General features: G+C 36.7%; 8 protein-coding genes across 8 annotated transcripts; 1 reads left to right on the top strand and 7 right to left on the bottom strand.

Annotated features, from left to right (window-relative positions):
* Positions 1-42: 42 nt before the first annotated feature.
* ASK10 lies at positions 43-3228 on the bottom strand (the record flags this gene model as incomplete). Its single annotated transcript, XM_446501.1, has 1 exon — positions 43-3228. One exon carries the CDS (start codon positions 3226-3228, stop codon positions 43-45), a length of 3186 nt encoding a protein of 1061 aa, XP_446501.1.
* Positions 3229-5928: 2700 nt separating this feature from the next.
* On the bottom strand, positions 5929-6588 carry PIS1 (CDP-diacylglycerol--inositol 3-phosphatidyltransferase; the record flags this gene model as incomplete). Its single annotated transcript, XM_446500.1, has 1 exon — positions 5929-6588. One exon carries the CDS (start codon positions 6586-6588, stop codon positions 5929-5931), a length of 660 nt encoding a protein of 219 aa, XP_446500.1.
* A 423-nt stretch (positions 6589-7011) lies between these two features.
* On the bottom strand, positions 7012-7935 carry TPC1 (thiamine transporter TPC1; the record flags this gene model as incomplete). The annotated part of the gene is made up of 1 exon (XM_446499.1): positions 7012-7935. One exon carries the CDS (start codon positions 7933-7935, stop codon positions 7012-7014), a length of 924 nt encoding a protein of 307 aa, XP_446499.1.
* A 385-nt stretch (positions 7936-8320) lies between these two features.
* On the top strand, positions 8321-9022 carry RRP46 (exosome non-catalytic core subunit RRP46; the record flags this gene model as incomplete). Its single annotated transcript, XM_446498.1, has 1 exon — positions 8321-9022. One exon carries the CDS (start codon positions 8321-8323, stop codon positions 9020-9022), a length of 702 nt encoding a protein of 233 aa, XP_446498.1.
* A 170-nt stretch (positions 9023-9192) lies between these two features.
* On the bottom strand, positions 9193-12510 carry VAS1 (valine--tRNA ligase; the record flags this gene model as incomplete). The annotated part of the gene is made up of 1 exon (XM_446497.1): positions 9193-12510. One exon carries the CDS (start codon positions 12508-12510, stop codon positions 9193-9195), a length of 3318 nt encoding a protein of 1105 aa, XP_446497.1.
* A 530-nt stretch (positions 12511-13040) lies between these two features.
* Positions 13041-14501, bottom strand: DRN1 (Drn1p; the record flags this gene model as incomplete). Its single annotated transcript, XM_446496.1, has 1 exon — positions 13041-14501. The coding sequence occupies one exon, from the start codon at positions 14499-14501 to the stop codon at positions 13041-13043; it is 1461 nt and encodes a 486-aa protein (XP_446496.1).
* Positions 14502-14850: 349 nt separating this feature from the next.
* On the bottom strand, positions 14851-16470 carry DBF2 (serine/threonine-protein kinase DBF2; the record flags this gene model as incomplete). The annotated part of the gene is made up of 1 exon (XM_446495.1): positions 14851-16470. The coding sequence occupies one exon, from the start codon at positions 16468-16470 to the stop codon at positions 14851-14853; it is 1620 nt and encodes a 539-aa protein (XP_446495.1).
* A 629-nt stretch (positions 16471-17099) lies between these two features.
* PRP31 (U4/U6-U5 snRNP complex subunit PRP31) lies at positions 17100-18539 on the bottom strand (the record flags this gene model as incomplete). The annotated part of the gene is made up of 1 exon (XM_446494.1): positions 17100-18539. The coding sequence occupies one exon, from the start codon at positions 18537-18539 to the stop codon at positions 17100-17102; it is 1440 nt and encodes a 479-aa protein (XP_446494.1).
* Positions 18540-18616: the final 77 nt, after the last annotated feature.

Genomic DNA, 18616 nt, shown 5'->3' with positions numbered 1-18616 from the left:
ATTTTATTTGTATGAAAATTGAACTTTAGTAGTAGCAAGATATCATGAATATAGTGATTGATTTAACTTGATTTTACTTTCCTTCGAGTTACCCTCATCCTCATTATCGCTGTTTTCGCTTATACCATTGATTGGTTGACCACCATAACCAACGCTACCTTTCTTTGAAAACATCAAACTATTTAAAGAGCTGAAAGAGACATTTTTTTTATGTTTCCTTACAGCTTGAACCCTTGCTGTCCCGTTAGCGGCTGCAACTAGATTAGTGGAGCTATTATTATTCTTGTAAAAATTACCACTTTCAGGTCTACTTCCTTCATTGTTAAGAGTAGGAATACTACCAGTACTAATATTTTTTCTCAAACTATTATATGGTGAGGCTGGAGGCTGTGGGCTATTCTGTCCCATTTCTTCATTATTTACTTTAACCTTTGGAACAACACCAGTGCTTTGCACCGGAACAAAGTATCCCATACCAGTTATATTAGGAGAACTACCAGCTGTGTTCACATTACTTCGACTTCCAAACTCACTGACTTGAACATTAGATCCTGGGTGTGACATTTGCTTATTCACTGGAATAGCAAAATAACCACCACCACTACCCTCAGAATTTACACTAGTTGGTGAATTAACTGGGAGAGGAGAAAGATTCCTACTACCAGGAAGTGAATTTGTTGGTCTATATGACTGTCTGTAGGAGTTGTCTGAGTTATTAGAGTAGTGTGGTGAGACAACAGAATGTCTTTGACCAAAGGTTATAAGGTTACCATTATCGTCAATGGCAGGTGTATTCATCACAGAACCATCCGGTGTAAACGTACTCTTGGAGTCAACACCCAATGAGATATATGTAGGTTTTCCAGCAAAATTGGACGTACTATTTTGATTACTCCTGCCCTCTTCTGCAACAGACATTTGACTCTTTGTTTGTGATTTCATCAATCTATCCTCAATAAAATTGAAGCGCTCTTTGGGCTTTTCAAATTTCGTAAGATTTTTAATGTCAATTATCCATTTGTTAAAGTATTTAACTTCATCTTCAGTTGGTTTTTCCGCAACCATCTTAAAAGTCCATTTAACCTGCTCTGTAGTATAGACCTTATTGGTGACAACTTTGTTAGCATCTTTTTCCAGGCCAGATTTTGAATGTTTGCTAGTTTCAGTTCCAAGTGTCTTGGCTTTTGCTCCTTTCACCAATTTACTCAGCTTGGTTTTGTGAAGCACCTTGGTAGATGCATCTTGGCCATATTTGGCGCCAGGGATAGATGCAAGAGGGTTTGAAATGGTATTGGAGCCTGCATGAGCCATACTCTTATAAACCTGCTTCTTTGGAACTTTTTCTGTTAAATTGTTAGAATATTCAGCCTTACCTTCTATAACAAAAATTGCATCTGAAGATTCAACAAGTCTACATTCGCTTAAAGGAATTGACGCAATAGGAATTACTTCCGAATGACGACTGAAAGGGCTATTTTCGACTGTAACACCATTGTGACCCGAAACAGCATTCACATTACCAGATACCTTTCTAGTATTAATCGAGTTGTTATTGTAATTGTGGTAGATATTGGGTTGGAATTGGAATTGGATGGAATTTTGTTGATTTGGAGCACCTTTCTTAGGTTTGTAGAAGTCACTAGAACTAAATTGATGAATATATGTAGACGTCAAAATAAAATAACTTTTCTGGAAATTATTCGACTTTGAGCTTTTTGATTCCGATTTCATCATAAAATAGCCGGCCCTAATACACTTGGACATTGGGGATTTCATATTCGGATAGATTACAGCCGATGCATTCCTAGGAACAGGAACAGGATCATTTGACTTCCAGTTCAACAGACAAAGTGGATGATGGGAAACAAAGTTGTCCCACTCCATGGCTGGAGGTTTAGCGAGTATACCATATTGTAACTCTTGACACAAATTTTTAATCATTAGCCTGGCCTCAGAGTCGATCAAGGTGGAGTATCTTTGTAAAACATGCTGAATTCTAGAGTATATAATTTTCTCTAACTGTAAACCTGAGCTTTGTAAATTAACAAACGCTTCTTGAAGATAATTTTCTTCAGCGATTTGTCTTTTCAGCTGTAAGTCTAGTTGAAGTTTTAGTAGATAGGGATCGTGCTTGGGCTTTAATTTGTTTTGTACATCTTGTAGATAGTTGTTTCTATCAACAAATCTGCACGCAGCAATATACTTCTTCAGAAGGATGCCTGTCATTTTTATGTGGTAGTTGATATTGGTCTTGAAATCGCCATTCAATTCCTTAATTTCTTTAATTTTAAAGGATAGGTCTTTCTTGATTTCTTCAAGTTTTGGAATAACAGTAGATACAATTTCTTTGGAAATTTTAAATTGTTGATTAGCAAGTGAGACATGGTATTTTTTCAAAATTACTTGGATATCTTGAATAGAACCAGATCCGAATCTTAAAAACCCAGAAGAGGCTGATGTATTGTCGGTAGCTTGAACTGGCATAAATTGTTCACTAGGATCAACAGGAGGAAGATCAACGTTTGGTGCGTTTTGTTCCTCTTCTTTTTGTTTTCTCTTTTGAGCCATTGTGGTTGGTGCATTTTTCTTTGGGGCTTGACTTAGAGGGTCAATAATTTTATTGGAACCTTCAGTCAAATCAGTTAAAAATGGAAACTTAACTGAGTTTCTGAGTTGGTTATTAATTCTTGCAAATTGTTCTTGAGCATAAGCTACTTCTCTAAGATATGCAATGATACTCTTCAAAATCTTTTTCCATTTATAAAATCTATCAATTAACATGTCAGTTGGGTATTCACGTACAAACTGGCCATCATAACCCTCGGTATCACCAATAACTGTTTTACTTCTAGTAGATTTTTCCAAACTCTTATCTCCATTATCTACTACAGCCGAAGCTGCAATAACGGGGACAGGTACACCAACAAAGTATGGTGATCTTTCGTCAGTTTCAGGTAGAATAAACTCCTTTCTCTTTGCAGTTGAGATAGAAGCACCATCTTTTAATGTCATAGAATCAGGAACCATGTCCATCAAGTAGTCAGAAGATTTGATGGAAACCGCATCGTCATTTAGAGCAGCGTATGATGGAGTCCTTGACTGTGGAGTTAAATAACCTGGAGTAGCAGATATTGATGTTGATCTAGTGCTATATCCAGATGTTGACCCGCTTGGGAAAGGAATAGCATTTGGATTTGATTCATCGTATTGGTCGTAAGGCTCGGACATCTTGAAATAAGCAATTTTGGGTATATGTTTTACCTAGTGTATAATATTACCTTGCTCAGTTAATTAGGTTAACAAAAAGCCTAGAATATCAGACTTGCGTGCCCCAGAAACCAAATTATCTATTAGCGATCAATATTACCCACACTTGATCCTCACAACACGATTAGACTAATTGGTTTTGTGAAATGATATTGCTGCCAGTTAATCAGAATGAAGCAATAAGTCTTTGCTGATGCTAAATAGAAACAGTGGGATTTAGATATATTGTGGATTGAATTTGCCTTTGTTAGATTGGCAATATGATCTGGCAACTTTCCGTTTCTGTTAAGTAGGCAAACTATGACTTTTTTTATTCCCTTATAAAGATCACCAAAAAAAGTTTTTGAAAAAGCCTACCTAAGTAATGGTTTAAAATTTCTTTTATTTCCAATTAAGAATAGAAGTGTTTGAAACAGAGGGGTGTTTCCCTTTTGTAAGTTGGTAAAAGTTTGTGAAATCAAAAATTCGTATTCTATAAGCTATTGTCTCTCACAAAAGCACCTGAAATTTTGTTCTATACAATCAGTACATAAAAGTAGTATTTAAGCCATGTTCTACAATTAAAATTTATTCTAGATTTCAAAAACTAAGGAGCTTTCGCTTGAATCAGATTTTAATTTACAACTCTAATATATATTTTCCTTCCTTCCCATAAATTTTTCAAGCACAATAATGCTTACCGATCCTGGTTGGAATTCCATAACGATGATAGAGAACTGCTGGGAGCGAAAATATTACCCATAGGGATCGATAATGGGAGCACCAAATTTTTTTAAGAATCCAAGAGCCTAAATTTAGGAGCACCCGAGTTAATTTAAGGCATTTCTAAGTATATACTGGCAAGATTTCCCCTATACTTTCTGCTGAAGGTGAAGAAAAATATTTTCCAATCGATTTGATAACAATGGATCAAATGGAAAATCCTTCCTTCATTACAATAGCATAAGTAGTGGAAATATAAAACAAGAAACCTCTGCCATTTGGTGTGATGCTTGCTGATGGTACACACTCTTCCTGTTTTAAGAGACAGGTGTTTCCACTGAAAGTCATCCCCCTCTCTTTTTTTCTCGACTAATTCTACAAATTGGTGTACAAAACATTCTGAGGAATATAGTAGTTCAGAAATGAGTTACTTTTTTATTTTACTGATTCAAGTTCCTACGAATCTCGGTTCATCCGATGAAGTGTTAAATGCGTACAAACAATGAAAATTGGAATAGGGATCGTATCATCGCTTCTTTTTAGAGCCAAGTACAATGGGAAGTTATCATTAGGGAGTCCAGGAGTTCTCGAATTGAGAGAAAAAAAAATGTAAATGTGATCACCAGAAACAGGTTCTTGGAATTAGAAACAGATTATGTGTGCTGTGCTTTTTCACAAGATATACCAGAATCCCGAATACAAAAGCGTCCATGAAGCACTGAAACTTAGCCTTCTCTGAAAGCACTGTGGTGTTGTGGCATGGTTGGTTGAATACCCACTGGGGGTATCATGCTAGAACTTTTCTTCGAGCACTACATACTCTATTTCCGATTAGTTGTAAGTATCACCCCCTCCTCTCTTACTTAGTTCAACTATGTTGAGCAAAAAAAGTTGTCGGTGTTGTGAGTATTCCCAGGTAGCACCCCACAACTCCACAACGCACTCCATAATCTTGCTATTGTAGCCGTTTAATTCTTACTTCTTCTCTTCATGGACACCCAATCAGTGTTTCGGAAGAACACATAATTTTCCGGCATCCTATCCAGTACTACTGGGTACACTGCAGAGGTAATAATTCCGAACATGCAAAAGGAATCCATTATTTTTTTTCTCGAGGAATTGGAAGCCCTATCACAGAAGTTCACGTAGCATAGAGAGAGTTTTAGTAAGACTTTTTTCACCTTTACTTGTCGAAGTTTTTCCGGTAAGATGCATACAGCGGGGTAGTATTTTGCAGGAGGATCTCAAAACCGCTGCATACCATTCTGTGAGGGATACAGAAAAATTGGAAAGGGGATTCATTTCTTAGGCAAAATCGAACACTATAGGAGAATAAAGGGATTTTGTACGTGGCTAATAATACCCCTCATTAATAGTTATGTTAGAAGGTTGGAAAACCCTGAACATGTTTATGCTGGACCCTCGCAGAGTTGGGAGTCTAGGTTAGTTGAAATCCCTAACAATAGTAACTACACGTATTAGGTTTAGACGCCAGTTTCAACTTTTTCCTTCCCTAAAATCCATATGCTTCTGTTAGGATAATTCTGGCCAGCCGTTTCATGTCAAATATGAGAAATCAGCTGTTTAATGCTCTGAACTATTATTTTCGTTAGCCTAAAAGAATTAAACACCGATCAAATAATGTTTTTTTTTTCTAACAGATTAAAATAGAAGCATAATAAATAATTTTACTAACTTCACAGTGCAAAAGATCAATAAAGTTGATTTCCATTACAGAGATTTACCTTCTAGTGAGATAAACAATTACTTTTGGTCATTAAATATTGGATATTATTCTAAAATAAAAACTAAAAATGTTGAAAGTGACTATTATTCATTAATGCATGACACATGTTAAAATGTTCTCCAAATTTTTAATCATCAAGTGTTTAAAGATGCTAAAATTTAATATATATATATATTGTAACAATGCATTATCTCGTCAATGTCCAATGCAAATTATTGGGACTTTGCTCTTTCATTGGCATCCTTTGCATCTAGCTCTGCTAGCATCAATGCAGCTCTATTCAACTGAATGACATTGGCTACTTGCTTGAAAATGTAGCCAGGCAAGCAAATAATGCATAACCATTTACCAACAGTTGCGTATTGAGGGAATGAATAAAAATACAATCCACCGTAGAATACTTCATTGAACGCACAGATAGTGAACAGAACATCTCTTCTCGTGTAGTACAAGTGTAATAATCTTGAAGATTCCTTACTGACGTTCTTGTGGGAACCTTGACCACCACTCAAGTTCGCATACATGTGCATGTAATGACTTGAAATATCAAGGCCCAACAAGACTTGGAAAAATACACACCATATTCTAGATGGGTAAGCGAAACATAGGTAACACATCAAACCGGAAGTTGTCGATCTATCGGTGACCATATCCAACACAGCGCCCAGTCGACTAACTTGGTTATACTTTCTCGCCATGGTACCATCCAAAGCATCAAGCAAGCATGAGACACCATAAACAAGCATAGTCAAAAACGGATAATCCCTCATTGTTGCAAATGAGATGATTGCAGAGATCACTCTCATGTAACCAATCTTGTTAGGGATATACCAGACAACATCTTTAGCTGTCACCTGTTCTGTACTGGACATACTAGATTATTCTATTATATTTTATCAGTTGGCTACCTCTAATAATCAAAGGGTTTCTGTTTTGGTTACTACCCTATTTTGATCTGTTGTTAGACTTGTATTTTGTCCTATACGCCGACACAGCTGAAAAAAATACTGAGAAATATAGTTTCCAATACTTTAATACAAACTAAAATAGAAATATTATTATACCATTTTCCGTGATGCTACCAAATGTATTTTGAATTCCGTAAGCATATATGCCTTCCATAATATGAACAATAATTTGTCAAAATTTTGGATTTTCACAAAAAATTTCTCGAGAAAAAAAAAGAAAAGAATCACCCGGCCCAAAATGGTTAGAGGCCTAACATAGTAAAGAACAAAGGACATACTATTTCTTTTAGCCAGTTTGCGTACTTGTAGAAATTACCAGTACCCTTTTTATCCCAACTTGTTCATGAACAGCTCATAGCTCCACAGACTGATTGCTGTACTTGGCACACTTTTTATCAATGACATGGTTACTCCTCTGTACAAAGATAATGGACCTTCCTGTTGTACCATACTAATTCCCACACCTAGAAATCTTCTGTTCTTATAAGATTTGTATATGTCTTTGGTAAATTCTCTATCGTGGCGTTCTTCGTTGGGTGAATTTCTTATCTGTATTCTGCGTCTCACGGTATCCAAAGGAAAGGTAGCCAGTTTTGAAGTAAATCCACTAATTGGGCCAGCCAGCTCGTTCAGTAGAGTGAATGGATCTCTGCGATCTGACAGCTTACTCCTCTCTTCAGTGAATATTTTGATGCTTTCGTATACACCAAACATGATTGCTGTATTTAATCCTATGTTTATCATGGATGACCCGCATCCACTAAAGAAACCCATCAAACCTTCGTGGCTCCAAATAGCCATTATTTCGTCTCTGAGCTTTATCAATTGACCTTGTGAATTGGCAGCAAAACGAGTACGTAAAACATCAAAGGGATATGACGCCAAGGAGCTTGTCATTCCTGCCAATGACCCTACCAAACAACTATAAAGCTGTGGAGAGATATTCAGATCCAACCCACCACGTAAAAAACTTCCAATATAAGTGTAAGATCCAAATTGTGCACCACCATATATAATATACATAATCGATCCTGGCACATTGCCTTTCCAAAATCCTCTAATCCCTTCCCGTTTCAGGATATTTATTAGTACATTGGCATTCTTGTTATGTGGAGTAACCTGCAACTTAATCTTGACTGTATCTAGAGGCGCAATGCAAGTTCTTGCGAACAGACCTGACAAGCTCCCCGCAACTAAACTGTTTGTGGTAGAAACCTCCTCATCTTTCCTCAGGTGATCTTTCTTATTCATATGTTTATGATAACCAGAGTTAAAGCAGAAGCCCAATTCTGTGGTAGATTACTCTAACTGATACACCTTTGTGATGAGCGAGAAGATGCGTTTCTCTTTTTATATCGTCACATTAATCAGATGGCTCATCCATCAGTTATTGCACAACTAGCTCATCGCAAAAATAAGACCAAAAATGAAAAATTGTCACTTTCTCAAAGGCGGACTGGAAAATTTCATTGGGAATTGGAATGCGATGAGCTCAATAGTGATAGTATTGAAGTTGGCAGTGGCTAGCTTGTATTCAAGAACATTCATCGTATTTCCTTTTATTTGAAAGGTGTTTTTATTGAGCTAGCTACATTAGACCACTGATTAGTCACTGGAAAGCATATCAAGGTGCATAATGAGTCAAGATATCGTAGTTGAATTAGGATTATTATCTGAGGTTGATGGATCTGCCAAATTATTAATGAACTCCACAAATGTATTGTGTGCAGTTACAGGACCTGTTGAACCTAAGGCGCGTCAGGAACTTCCTACAGAAATGGCATTAGAAGTTATAGTTAGGCCTGCCAAAGGTGTTCCAACGCCTAGAGAGAAATACTTGGAAGATAAAATACGTGCCATTTTTACTCCGTTGATAACTAGACATAAGTACCCTAGACAGCTATGTCAAATAACCTGTCAGATAATGGAAGCTGGTGAGAATGAGCAGTTACATAATCAGAAAGAACTTTCGGCATGTGTGAATTCTGCATTATTGGCTCTGGTAAACGCTGGTGTTGCGTTAAATGACCTGGCGGCAGCTGTTACAATTGCAGTGATTGACGATCAAAGCCAAGAAAACAAAGCACAGTATATTATAGGGCCATCTGATGAAGAGTTGGAGAAAAGTAGCTCTGTACACACTATAGCAATGGAAGTAGGTGACAATGGTAAGAAAGTAAAAAGAGTTCTGCTCATTGAAAGTAACGGTATATTTAATGATAAGGTGATATTTGATATATTAGAATTGAGTGAAAGTGCATGTCTGAATCTCTGCTCCAACTGGAGAGGTGTTTTAACTAAACATATACAAAAAGAACTTGACTTGCAAAGTAGCTAATTAGTAGCTCTATGAAAATTTTATCATATTATTAAGATAAAAATGCTCATTTCATGAACATCATATTTAGCATGTGTGATTTAAGTACAGTCAAATTTAACTAAAAATTGATCCATTTCAATCGGATATTATATGTATATATAATACATTCAAAAGTACATAATGCTAATCTACAACTTTAGACGTTTCAAGTTTTCGATAGTAGTTTCAAAACCTTCAATGTCAGCGATAGAGTTCTCTAATCTGACCTTGTTAGCTTCCTTGGCTTGTTCATTGGCCTTAGTATCGTAATCTTTACCGTTGATAATTTGTTCAATACCTTGCTTAGTCTTTCTAGCCTTTTCGATCTTCTTTTCAACCTTTGCAATTTCAGCATCAATATCAATGTGACCCTTTACTAATAGATGGACATTTACTTGTGGGTTCACAGCCTTCAAAACACAGCCTTCTGGAATCTCAGAGGCGGAACGAACAACATCAACCTCATTGATAGCCTTAATCAAAGAGACAATAGAGTCCTTTTGGGATTGAGCAGTTTCAAATGACTCAGTATGATCAGATTCAACAAACACCTTACCTTCCTTCAAAATGTTGTACTCAGCTAACAATGAACGAGCCTCCTTAGTAATGTCAAGTACCAATTCGTAGCTGGCAGCAGATTTCTCGTCATCGTATACTTTTTGGTATACTGGATAAGAAGCTCTCACAATTGTGTTAACAGTTTCAGTAGAGCGCTTAGGTATACGTTGCCACATTTCCTCAGAAATGAATGGCATAAATGGATGAATTAACTTCAAGGCATTGTCCAATAGAATGTATAGAGTGTCTCTTGCTGACTTCTTTTCGAGATCGGAACCTTCTTGAATTAGGTGCTTAGAGTTTTCGATGTAAACATCACAAATCAAATACCAGAATTCGTAAATAGCGCTAGTAGATGTCAAGAAGTCACGCTTTTCAAGTGCATCATTCACAGTTTGAGAAGTCTTTGTCAACTTATGTAAGATCCACTTTTCGACCAATGACTCGTTTCCGGACAAACCTTCCTTGGCTGGTGGAACGTAGTCATCACCAAGTCTCATCAAAGCAAACTTAGTAGCTTGATAAATCTTGTTACAGAACTTTCTGTAACCTTCAACACGCAAAATGTCCAAGTTAATATCACGACCACCAGTGGTGTAGGCACAAAGGGCAAATCTCATAGCATCGGTACCACATTGAGGAATACCGTTTGGATAAGATTCCTTTTGTCCCAGCTTAGCTTTCTCAACTTCTCTTGGATCTAAGTTACCCATTAATAGCTTAGCGTGTAAGTCTTCAAGTTTGATACCGGTAATAACATCAAGTGGATCGACAACGTTACCTAAAGATTTGGACATCTTACGGCCCTGGGCATCACGAACCAAAGAGTGGCAGAAAACTTCATTGAAAGGAACAGAACCTGTCAGTTTGATACCTAGCAAAATCATTCTGGTAACCCAGAAGAATAGAATATCCCAACCAGTTTCTAGCATGGAGAATGGGTAGAAGTCTTCCATATCCTTGGTCTTATCTGGCCAGCCTAGAGTAGAGAATGGCCATAAACCAGAAGAGAACCAAGTGTCTAGCACATCTTCATCTTGATGTAGAGTGAACTTGGCATCTGGGAACTTAGCCTTTGCTTTGGTTTCAGCTTCGGCAAGATCTCTACCAGCAACCCAGTAGTTGCCATCATTTCTATCATTTTCTTGGCCTTCGATGTCAATAAAATAGACAGGACAACGGTGACCCCACCACAGTTGTCTGGAAATACACCAGTCTTGAATGTTTTCCAACCAATGGAAGTATTCAGCTTCAGATGATTTTGGTGCAATCTTAATTTCACCATTTTTAACAGCCTTAATGGCATCCTTAGCCATCTCACCTTGGGCGACCCACCATTGAGGTTTCAACAAAGGTTCGATGATATCACCGGATCTGGAACATGTTGGTATAGTCATTTCATTGTCTTCTTGACCAATGTATAGATTTAGCTTCTTCATATCTTCGATAACCTTCTTTCTAGCATCGAATCTCTTCATACCTTGCCATTCTGGACCACAGTTTTCGTTCAGCAAACCATCATCAGTCAAAATGTTGATGAATTCCAAGTTGTGACGTTTACCAGTGTTGTAATCGTTTTGGTCATGAGCTGGGGTAATCTTAACGGCACCAGTACCGAACTCCATGTCAACAGCTTCGCTATCACAAATAATTGGTAACTTTCTTGGCAAGAAGGGATGCTGAACAAATTTACCATGTAGATGTTTGTAACGAGCATCGTCTGGGTGAACAGCGATGGCGGTATCACCAAATATGGTTTCAGGTCTGGTGGTAGCAATGACCAGTTTTTCATCAGAGTCAGCAACTGGATAAGCAAAAGAGGTCAATACACCAAATTCAACCTTTTCATCATAGTTTGGAACAGACAATAGGGTTCTACCCTTGACGTCCTTGTTTTCAACTTCCAAGTTAGAGATAGCAGTGTTTAATTTAACAGACCAGTTAACTAATCTAGCAGCACGGTAGATGGTACCATCATCGTGTAGTCTAACGAAGGCTTCGACAACAGACTTGGATAGTTGTGGATCTAGAGTAAAAGCTTCACGGTTCCAATCGTAGGAAGCACCCAAGAATTTAATTTGGTTCTTAATTCTTTGATGGTATTCTTCTTTCCATTCCCAAACTTTCTCAACAAACTTAGTTCTACCAAAATCATGTCTAGTCTTCTTCTCCTTAGCCCAAAGTTGTTTTTCAACAACAGATTGTGTAGCAATACCAGCGTGATCAAAACCAGGCAAGAAAAGGACAGTCTTACCTTTCATTCTGTTATATCTGATTAGTGAATCTTGGATAGCAATTGTCAAAGCATGCCCAATATGTAAGGCACCGGTAACATTTGGTGGTGGGGCTGGAATACAGAAAAGACCTTCTGGTTTAACCTTACCGTCAGCAGTAAATTCTGGGTCAAAAGCACCGCTCTTAACCCACCAGTCATACCATGAACTCTCAACATTAGCTGGGTTGTAAGCCTTCAAAGCTGGATCATCCAAGGAAACCAAAATCTTCTTTTCACCTGGGACAGTGGCATCAACAAATGCTGGAATTGGCTCAACTTCCTTCTTAGCCTTCTTCTTCTCCTTCTTTTCACTGTTACCACCAGCGTTGCTAGCAGCTTTCTTCTTGGCTTGCTTGGCAGCAAACTTTAAAAGCTTTTCGGCCTTCTTCTTCTCCTTTTCAATCTCCTTAGGTGTCTTCTCTGTACCATCTTCTTTCAATGGGTTAATAATAACCTCACCTGTCTTTGGATCAACAGGTGGTAAGTTATCCAAGTCACTCATTCTGAAGTATCTCTTTTGATTGTAAAAATGACTCTTCCAAATACTATTATTTACCGGAGAAAGTAAAGATACGTGGAATTTCTGTTGATATCTAAAGCAATTATGAGTTAGAGATAACAATCGCCTACTCATTAGCTTTTCCAAGATAAAAAAATATTATTTACAAGTTAATATATCTACTGTCAGGAATCTTGACAAAAATAAAGCTAGCTAATAACTTTTGACATAATTAAAGCAATGATGATAACAATCATTTGCTAATTTTCCTGCAAGCAGTGAACAAAGCACCCGATGGTGTATGGTCCACTGTCGTGGGTTACTCTCGAGAGTACGTGGTAAGCTCAATTGGATACAGCTCATCGCATCAAAAGAAAGAAAAAACTCATGAATTTTTCAGCATTTGCTCATCAAAAATTTTCACTCATTATATACGAAATCAAGATTAATTCTCGCGTTAACACGATTATATCACATGAACAGACAAATGGTATATACTGTTATGATGTCAAAATGACAGTAGTCGATAATTTCAAGAGTCTTCCATCGAAATGTAAATAGCATGCTAGTTCATGCGGGCGGGTATGCTTTAAGTTTCGTATCAGATATATTGCCGTACTTTTTTTTCTTTTTTGTTCTTTCTTTTCTTCCAGTTTTAATAGAGTTTATTCCAAGGTGAAATCAAAATTCTTAAAACTCTTTTGGTACAATTGTGCTTCTTTTAGTTCCTGTTCCTTCGATTGTTGACATATTGGTGAATTCCATTGGACCCTCTTTGGTAGATTTAGCACAAATGCTAAAGTACGCCTACCATATTGGAGGTCTAACCTTTCTGTGATATCAAAACTTGATATGTATATTGTGGCTTTTGATGTGTCAGTCTCGTAAATCGTAAATTGTAGATAATTAGTATCTTTTCTGCCGACAATCTTACGATACTCCTCATTATCTAAACCGTCAAACTTCTCAAATTCTAATTTGCAGTTACCTCTCTCAGAGTTGATATGAACTTGCCTGTCTAATGCTCTTTCAAATTTAGTTATCAAATATTTCGGTACTGGTATTACTTGTTTATGAAAATGTATAGCTTTATCAGATTGGATTTCAAATACTACTGTTGAGCAATCGAACAACTTGTAGTTCATCTTTGCTACTCTAGATTCAAACAACTCGATTTCTTTACTGAGTTCATTGTCTAATGATTTGTCAATCTTAGCAACATGGTTAATAGGCGTGATCAATGCATGGCCTGAAAAACTCATATCTCCTTTTGGTACTGTTAATGGTCCTTTGGCAAGAGTCAAGTACGAATGTTTGGCTATAGCAACAATCATTTGGTCTTCAACATTAGGATTACTAAAGCAAAAATGACAAGTTGTAGAGTCTATTTTAGTTTTCTTTGTATGGGCATTCTGTTCAATTCCACTACGGTCCCTCTTCAGTGCTGGTTTTAATAAGTATGGATTTGTTCCAAGCTCGTTCTTATAGTCATTTATTTCATTAAAGTCCTTACCTGGCTCAATAGAAAAGGCAACAATCCATTTACTTTTTGTTATTGGGGAGTAAGAAGGAAGATTGTAATATCTCGTTATTTGACTATCAGAGCTTGTCTCTCCCCAGCAGAAGGGTTTCATATCGTGATAGCCTCTATCACCATCATACGTTAAATGGTATTGTGGTTTACAATGTTTCATCACTTCATCTATGATTGAATTGCCATTCGCTTTGTACTGCAAATGCGAGGCAACAGCTTTTGAACCAATGTTAGTAACCAATACATCAATAAATTCTTTACTGGCCTTAAAATATTCCAAAATTGATTTCTTCTCTTGCTGTAATGAATTTTTTGATAATGTAATATATCCAACTACTAGGCCCGATGCCAGTTTCATTATACCAAATCCATGCAATATGATTACAGATGATTTTCTTGTAGTACGGCCATTTTTCAATTGATTTGTTACAAGTATTGTGTTTGTATCCTTAAGATCATAACTCGTATCCTCTTTATTTTGCCCCAACAGGAATACAGTCTCAAATGGACCATTTTTCTCATTTGCTATTTGAATTTTATCCAAGGCTTCTTTTGTGTTTTCCAACCCAGGGTTGGCCACCATTATCTTCATAGTCGTTTCAATTACAAACCTTTATGTCTCTTTATAACTTTGTTTACAATTTGAGAGAAGAGTCTAATTTAATATTATGGATTTGTGATTTTTTAGTCAATCAATTGGCACACAGCTCATCGCTTTTTTTTTTGATGCAGATTATTTTTTCCCTTTTGAAAACATTATATTAGATTGCAAAAATATATTATCAAGTCAAACAGAGATATCAGAATGAGATTTGGATAGGTACAAATCTGTGAGTAATTTGTACTAAAGGATGACTCTTAATTATGGTTTCCGAATGAACATACGATTTATTCTTTATTATGAAAAAAATTTATGCGGAATGTTATATATATCTACTTAACTAGTAAAATGTTGCAAAGGGATCCGAATGTTCTGCACCATTATATAGTATACCACTCGAACCGTGCTTACCGTTCCTGTGTCTAAAGGTGAAACCAACTAATTTGGAATCAACTGCAGAGTCATCAATCATAGCATTCAACTTGTTTTGCCTTTTGAAAACATCAGCATACTTTGCCATATCAGCTTCATTTGTAAAATCGTCAAAATAACCCGCATCAACTTCACTATCAAGTTGTGGTATGAACGGTGGAGACATTTCTCGTAATTTTGAGAAATCTATTTCTGAGAAGTATGGCATTCGCTTCACATGTTCAAAAGACTTCAGTCTATTTATTGGATCAGCAATTAAACTAGTGATGAAAGCCCAAGTTCTATCAGAAACCGCATATCGTCCATTGCCTAACCTGGGTCTCCTCAATGTCTTCCTCCAATGTCTCAGGTTTTCATATGTCTCATTTGTTGTCGCGCCACTGAAGGGTGTAAAACTAACTAAACTTTCGAACAGCATGCATCCCAATGACCAATAATCTACAGTGAAATCGTACTTCTTACCTTCTAATACTTCTAATGCCATGTAATCTGGGGATCCCACCATAGAGTTGGCATAATTTATATCGGTATCTCTCAAATCATGATACATTTTTCTTCTATCTTCTATTGGGCGTTCAGTAAACGCTGGAAATTCCAGATTCTTAACTTCTTCCAACCGTATTTTCATACTCTCTATTCTTTCGTTTGATACTGTACCTGCAGCTAATCCGAAATCAGTTAATTTAATATGTCCTTTTGCATCTATTAGGAAATTTTCCGGTTTAAGATCCCTATGTGTATAACCAAGCTCATGGAGAGCATTGACAGCACAAAACATTTCACTAATATAAAACCTGGCATGTGTGCTTTTCAAATACTTGGTATTTATGAGTAGAGTCCTAAAATCACCACCTGGTACAAATTCCATTGCAAGGTACAAGCTGGAAGAATCCTGAAATGCGTAAAGAAGCTTGACTAGCCATTCAGAACGTGTTGTAGTTAAGATATCTCTCTCAGTCAAAACATGATTTGTTTCATTTAATCTATGAAGCAATTTCTTATTCAATATTTTGAGAGCACAAACCTCCTTTGTATCTCTCTTTCTTGCAAGATATACCTGGCCATAGCCACCTTGACCAACCTGTGTCAACATTTCAAAATCATTATTTTTTGGCTTTAATCGTCTTTTCCTGAGAATATTGTTTTCCTTTGCCAGATATCCTCTCCATTCAGTATCTGCTGTGTGTTCATCAAGTCTACCATTTTCATTCTCTTGTCTTAAATATTCCATTATTTGTTTTGTCCTTTGTCTCCTACTAATGACATAGTCAAACATGTCACAGTAGTATTCGAGAAAATACATTTTGCATACACCAACGAGTCTCTGAGTTTTATTATTACTCGCTTTACTCCTGAAACCAGCAGGTAACTTCTTTGGTGAATGTAACAGCTCGTCAATATTCGTATCGTTAGCAGAATCGTCGATATCCATTGCGGATAGCTCCTGCTCTAAGTTATTGACACCATCTTTCTTTGGCGATGGTGTAGGTGTATGATCCCGTAAATAGGCGTGGTTAAAATGATTCATGTTTATTGTCGGTTTATACTTCCTCACTTTGTTGACAAATCAAAACGATATAGTAAAAACTCAAATAACTACCTTCTTTTTTTTATATCTGATTGATTGCTATAAGCGATTTTGATCTACAATTCTCCGCACACCGTCAAATGACAACACAACTCCATAAATATATTTTTTGATTTCCCTATTTAATCGGGACAATGTATAATAGTAACAATAACCTACGGGTAGTTGAAGACTCTGTATACCAATATTAAGCCACGTACCTTGCCAATTATCATTTTGCCTATTATCCTTACAGGTGAATCATCCTTCACTATTTACAACTTACTCATTTTGGAAATGTAATAATGACGTCTTTTGCTGATCTCGCAATTTTGCTCTTCCATCTCATAATTATATCGATTGCTGTAACAGGTAGTAGTCACGTGATGTATTCATATGCTTGAACATCTTAACTTGGGAAGCTATTTTTGACCTAGTTAATGGTACAACTGGGATACTCTGTTCAAAGAATTGATCTATTATGCCGAAGATATTGTCTATAAGATTAAAAATATGTATGATGCTAAATAAAAAAATAGTTCGGAATCAAAGCAGGACGTCATGTTCAGGATTGGTACGAATATTGTCTATTAACTGCCGTTTGGTTTAATGAGATTCGCATGCTCGTCTATTCTATCAGCTAGAGCGTCGATGTATTCTTGAGTTGATCTTTTCGAGTCCTTCAATTTCTTTTGAATGTATTGAGGTTTCTTCACACCAAAACTTGAGCCTGTTGTAGAGATTGCCAGTCCATTTTTTCTTTGTGAGGTCATCCCTAGACCTACTTCATCTCCAAAAGTATCATATATCGTAGCTTCCTGTTTGCCAAATACCATTCTGTTTTGCAATTGTCTTGTACCTGAGAGTTTAAACTGCTCTTTGTATTTTCTGAATTTTCGACCAGCACGTTTCTTTTTGGGTTTATCCTCTGGGATCGGTAGTGCTTTCACATCAGATATATTAGGTGGTGCTCTTATCTTCTTTATCTTTTCTTCAATCTCCACTCTCCACTGCTTTCCTAATTTATTGTTCTTATCACCAGTCTTGAGTCCAGCATCAACACGAGCCGCCAGTGAGACTTTAGATGACAGCATCCTCATCATTTGTTTGTGGTTCTCAATAGGTTGGTTTTGAACGAGCTCATTTTGAAATATATAGCCACCTGGATTTGAGAAATTCAAGATATTATGGTCTTTCGTATTTTTCTTGCCAATATTAGCAATGTTACAACTTGGAATTTTACTGAGTTGTAAAAGACCACCAGTATGCGAAACTAATAGAGATGCAGTGTTTGTACCCAGTAGAGCACATAAATTAGGTGCAATTTCACCAATTCTATTGGCAATTTCAACAGATACAAATCTTATTATGTCGTGAGCCTCAAATATTATTGAGGTGAGCTTATGAAGAGATTTTTTATTCGTATCTGTGAGTTTATAGTTTCCTTTGTAGTCAGCACGGAGAGACATATTTAAAACCATTATGAGCTCTCGACTTGTTGAACATAGTTCTTCAAACCTCAGCACAACCTGCTCCAATTCTAAGCCTTGCTCGAGAAGAGATATGCATTGCGCATATTGGTGAGGTAGTCTAAGTATCGACTTGAGTTCAGAAAACTTATCTTCATATATTTCTGTTAGTTCGAAATAGCACTTTTCAGATATCACTTTACAGTATTGCTGTATTTCATTTAATGTCTTTATTATCTCGGGTTCATTACTACTGATAGCTATTAGATGTTTGATCGTTTCAAGATTAACAATTTCTGTTTGAAGCCCTTTATGATCAACATTGGACTTGGCACCCAAATATTTCACTAAATCTTTAAGAGTCTTTGCAGAATTGTCCACTATAATTTGATCCTCGTCATTGGCTTCATAGTGCTGATTTTTAAAGTCGTATGCCTCTGTAACATCTAGGTCCTCAATGCTTTTATCTTCTAACTCATCGCCACCATCTGATATCTCATTGTCCTCAAAATCGTTGTCCAGATCAGCTAATAGATCGGCTTCACTCTCAATATCAGACATTTACTTTCTGTCTATTAGATTTCTAATACTGTCCTATTGCACTCTAAAGTATAATCTTGTTGAAATTCTAGTTATAT

Source organism: Nakaseomyces glabratus, chromosome G (genome assembly GCF_010111755.1).
Source record: "Nakaseomyces glabratus chromosome G, complete sequence".
Lineage (NCBI taxonomy): Eukaryota > Fungi > Ascomycota > Saccharomycetes > Saccharomycetales > Saccharomycetaceae > Nakaseomyces > Nakaseomyces glabratus.
The sequence above is the reverse complement of the archived record's forward strand: the minus strand, read 5'-3'. Positions and strand labels throughout refer to the sequence as shown.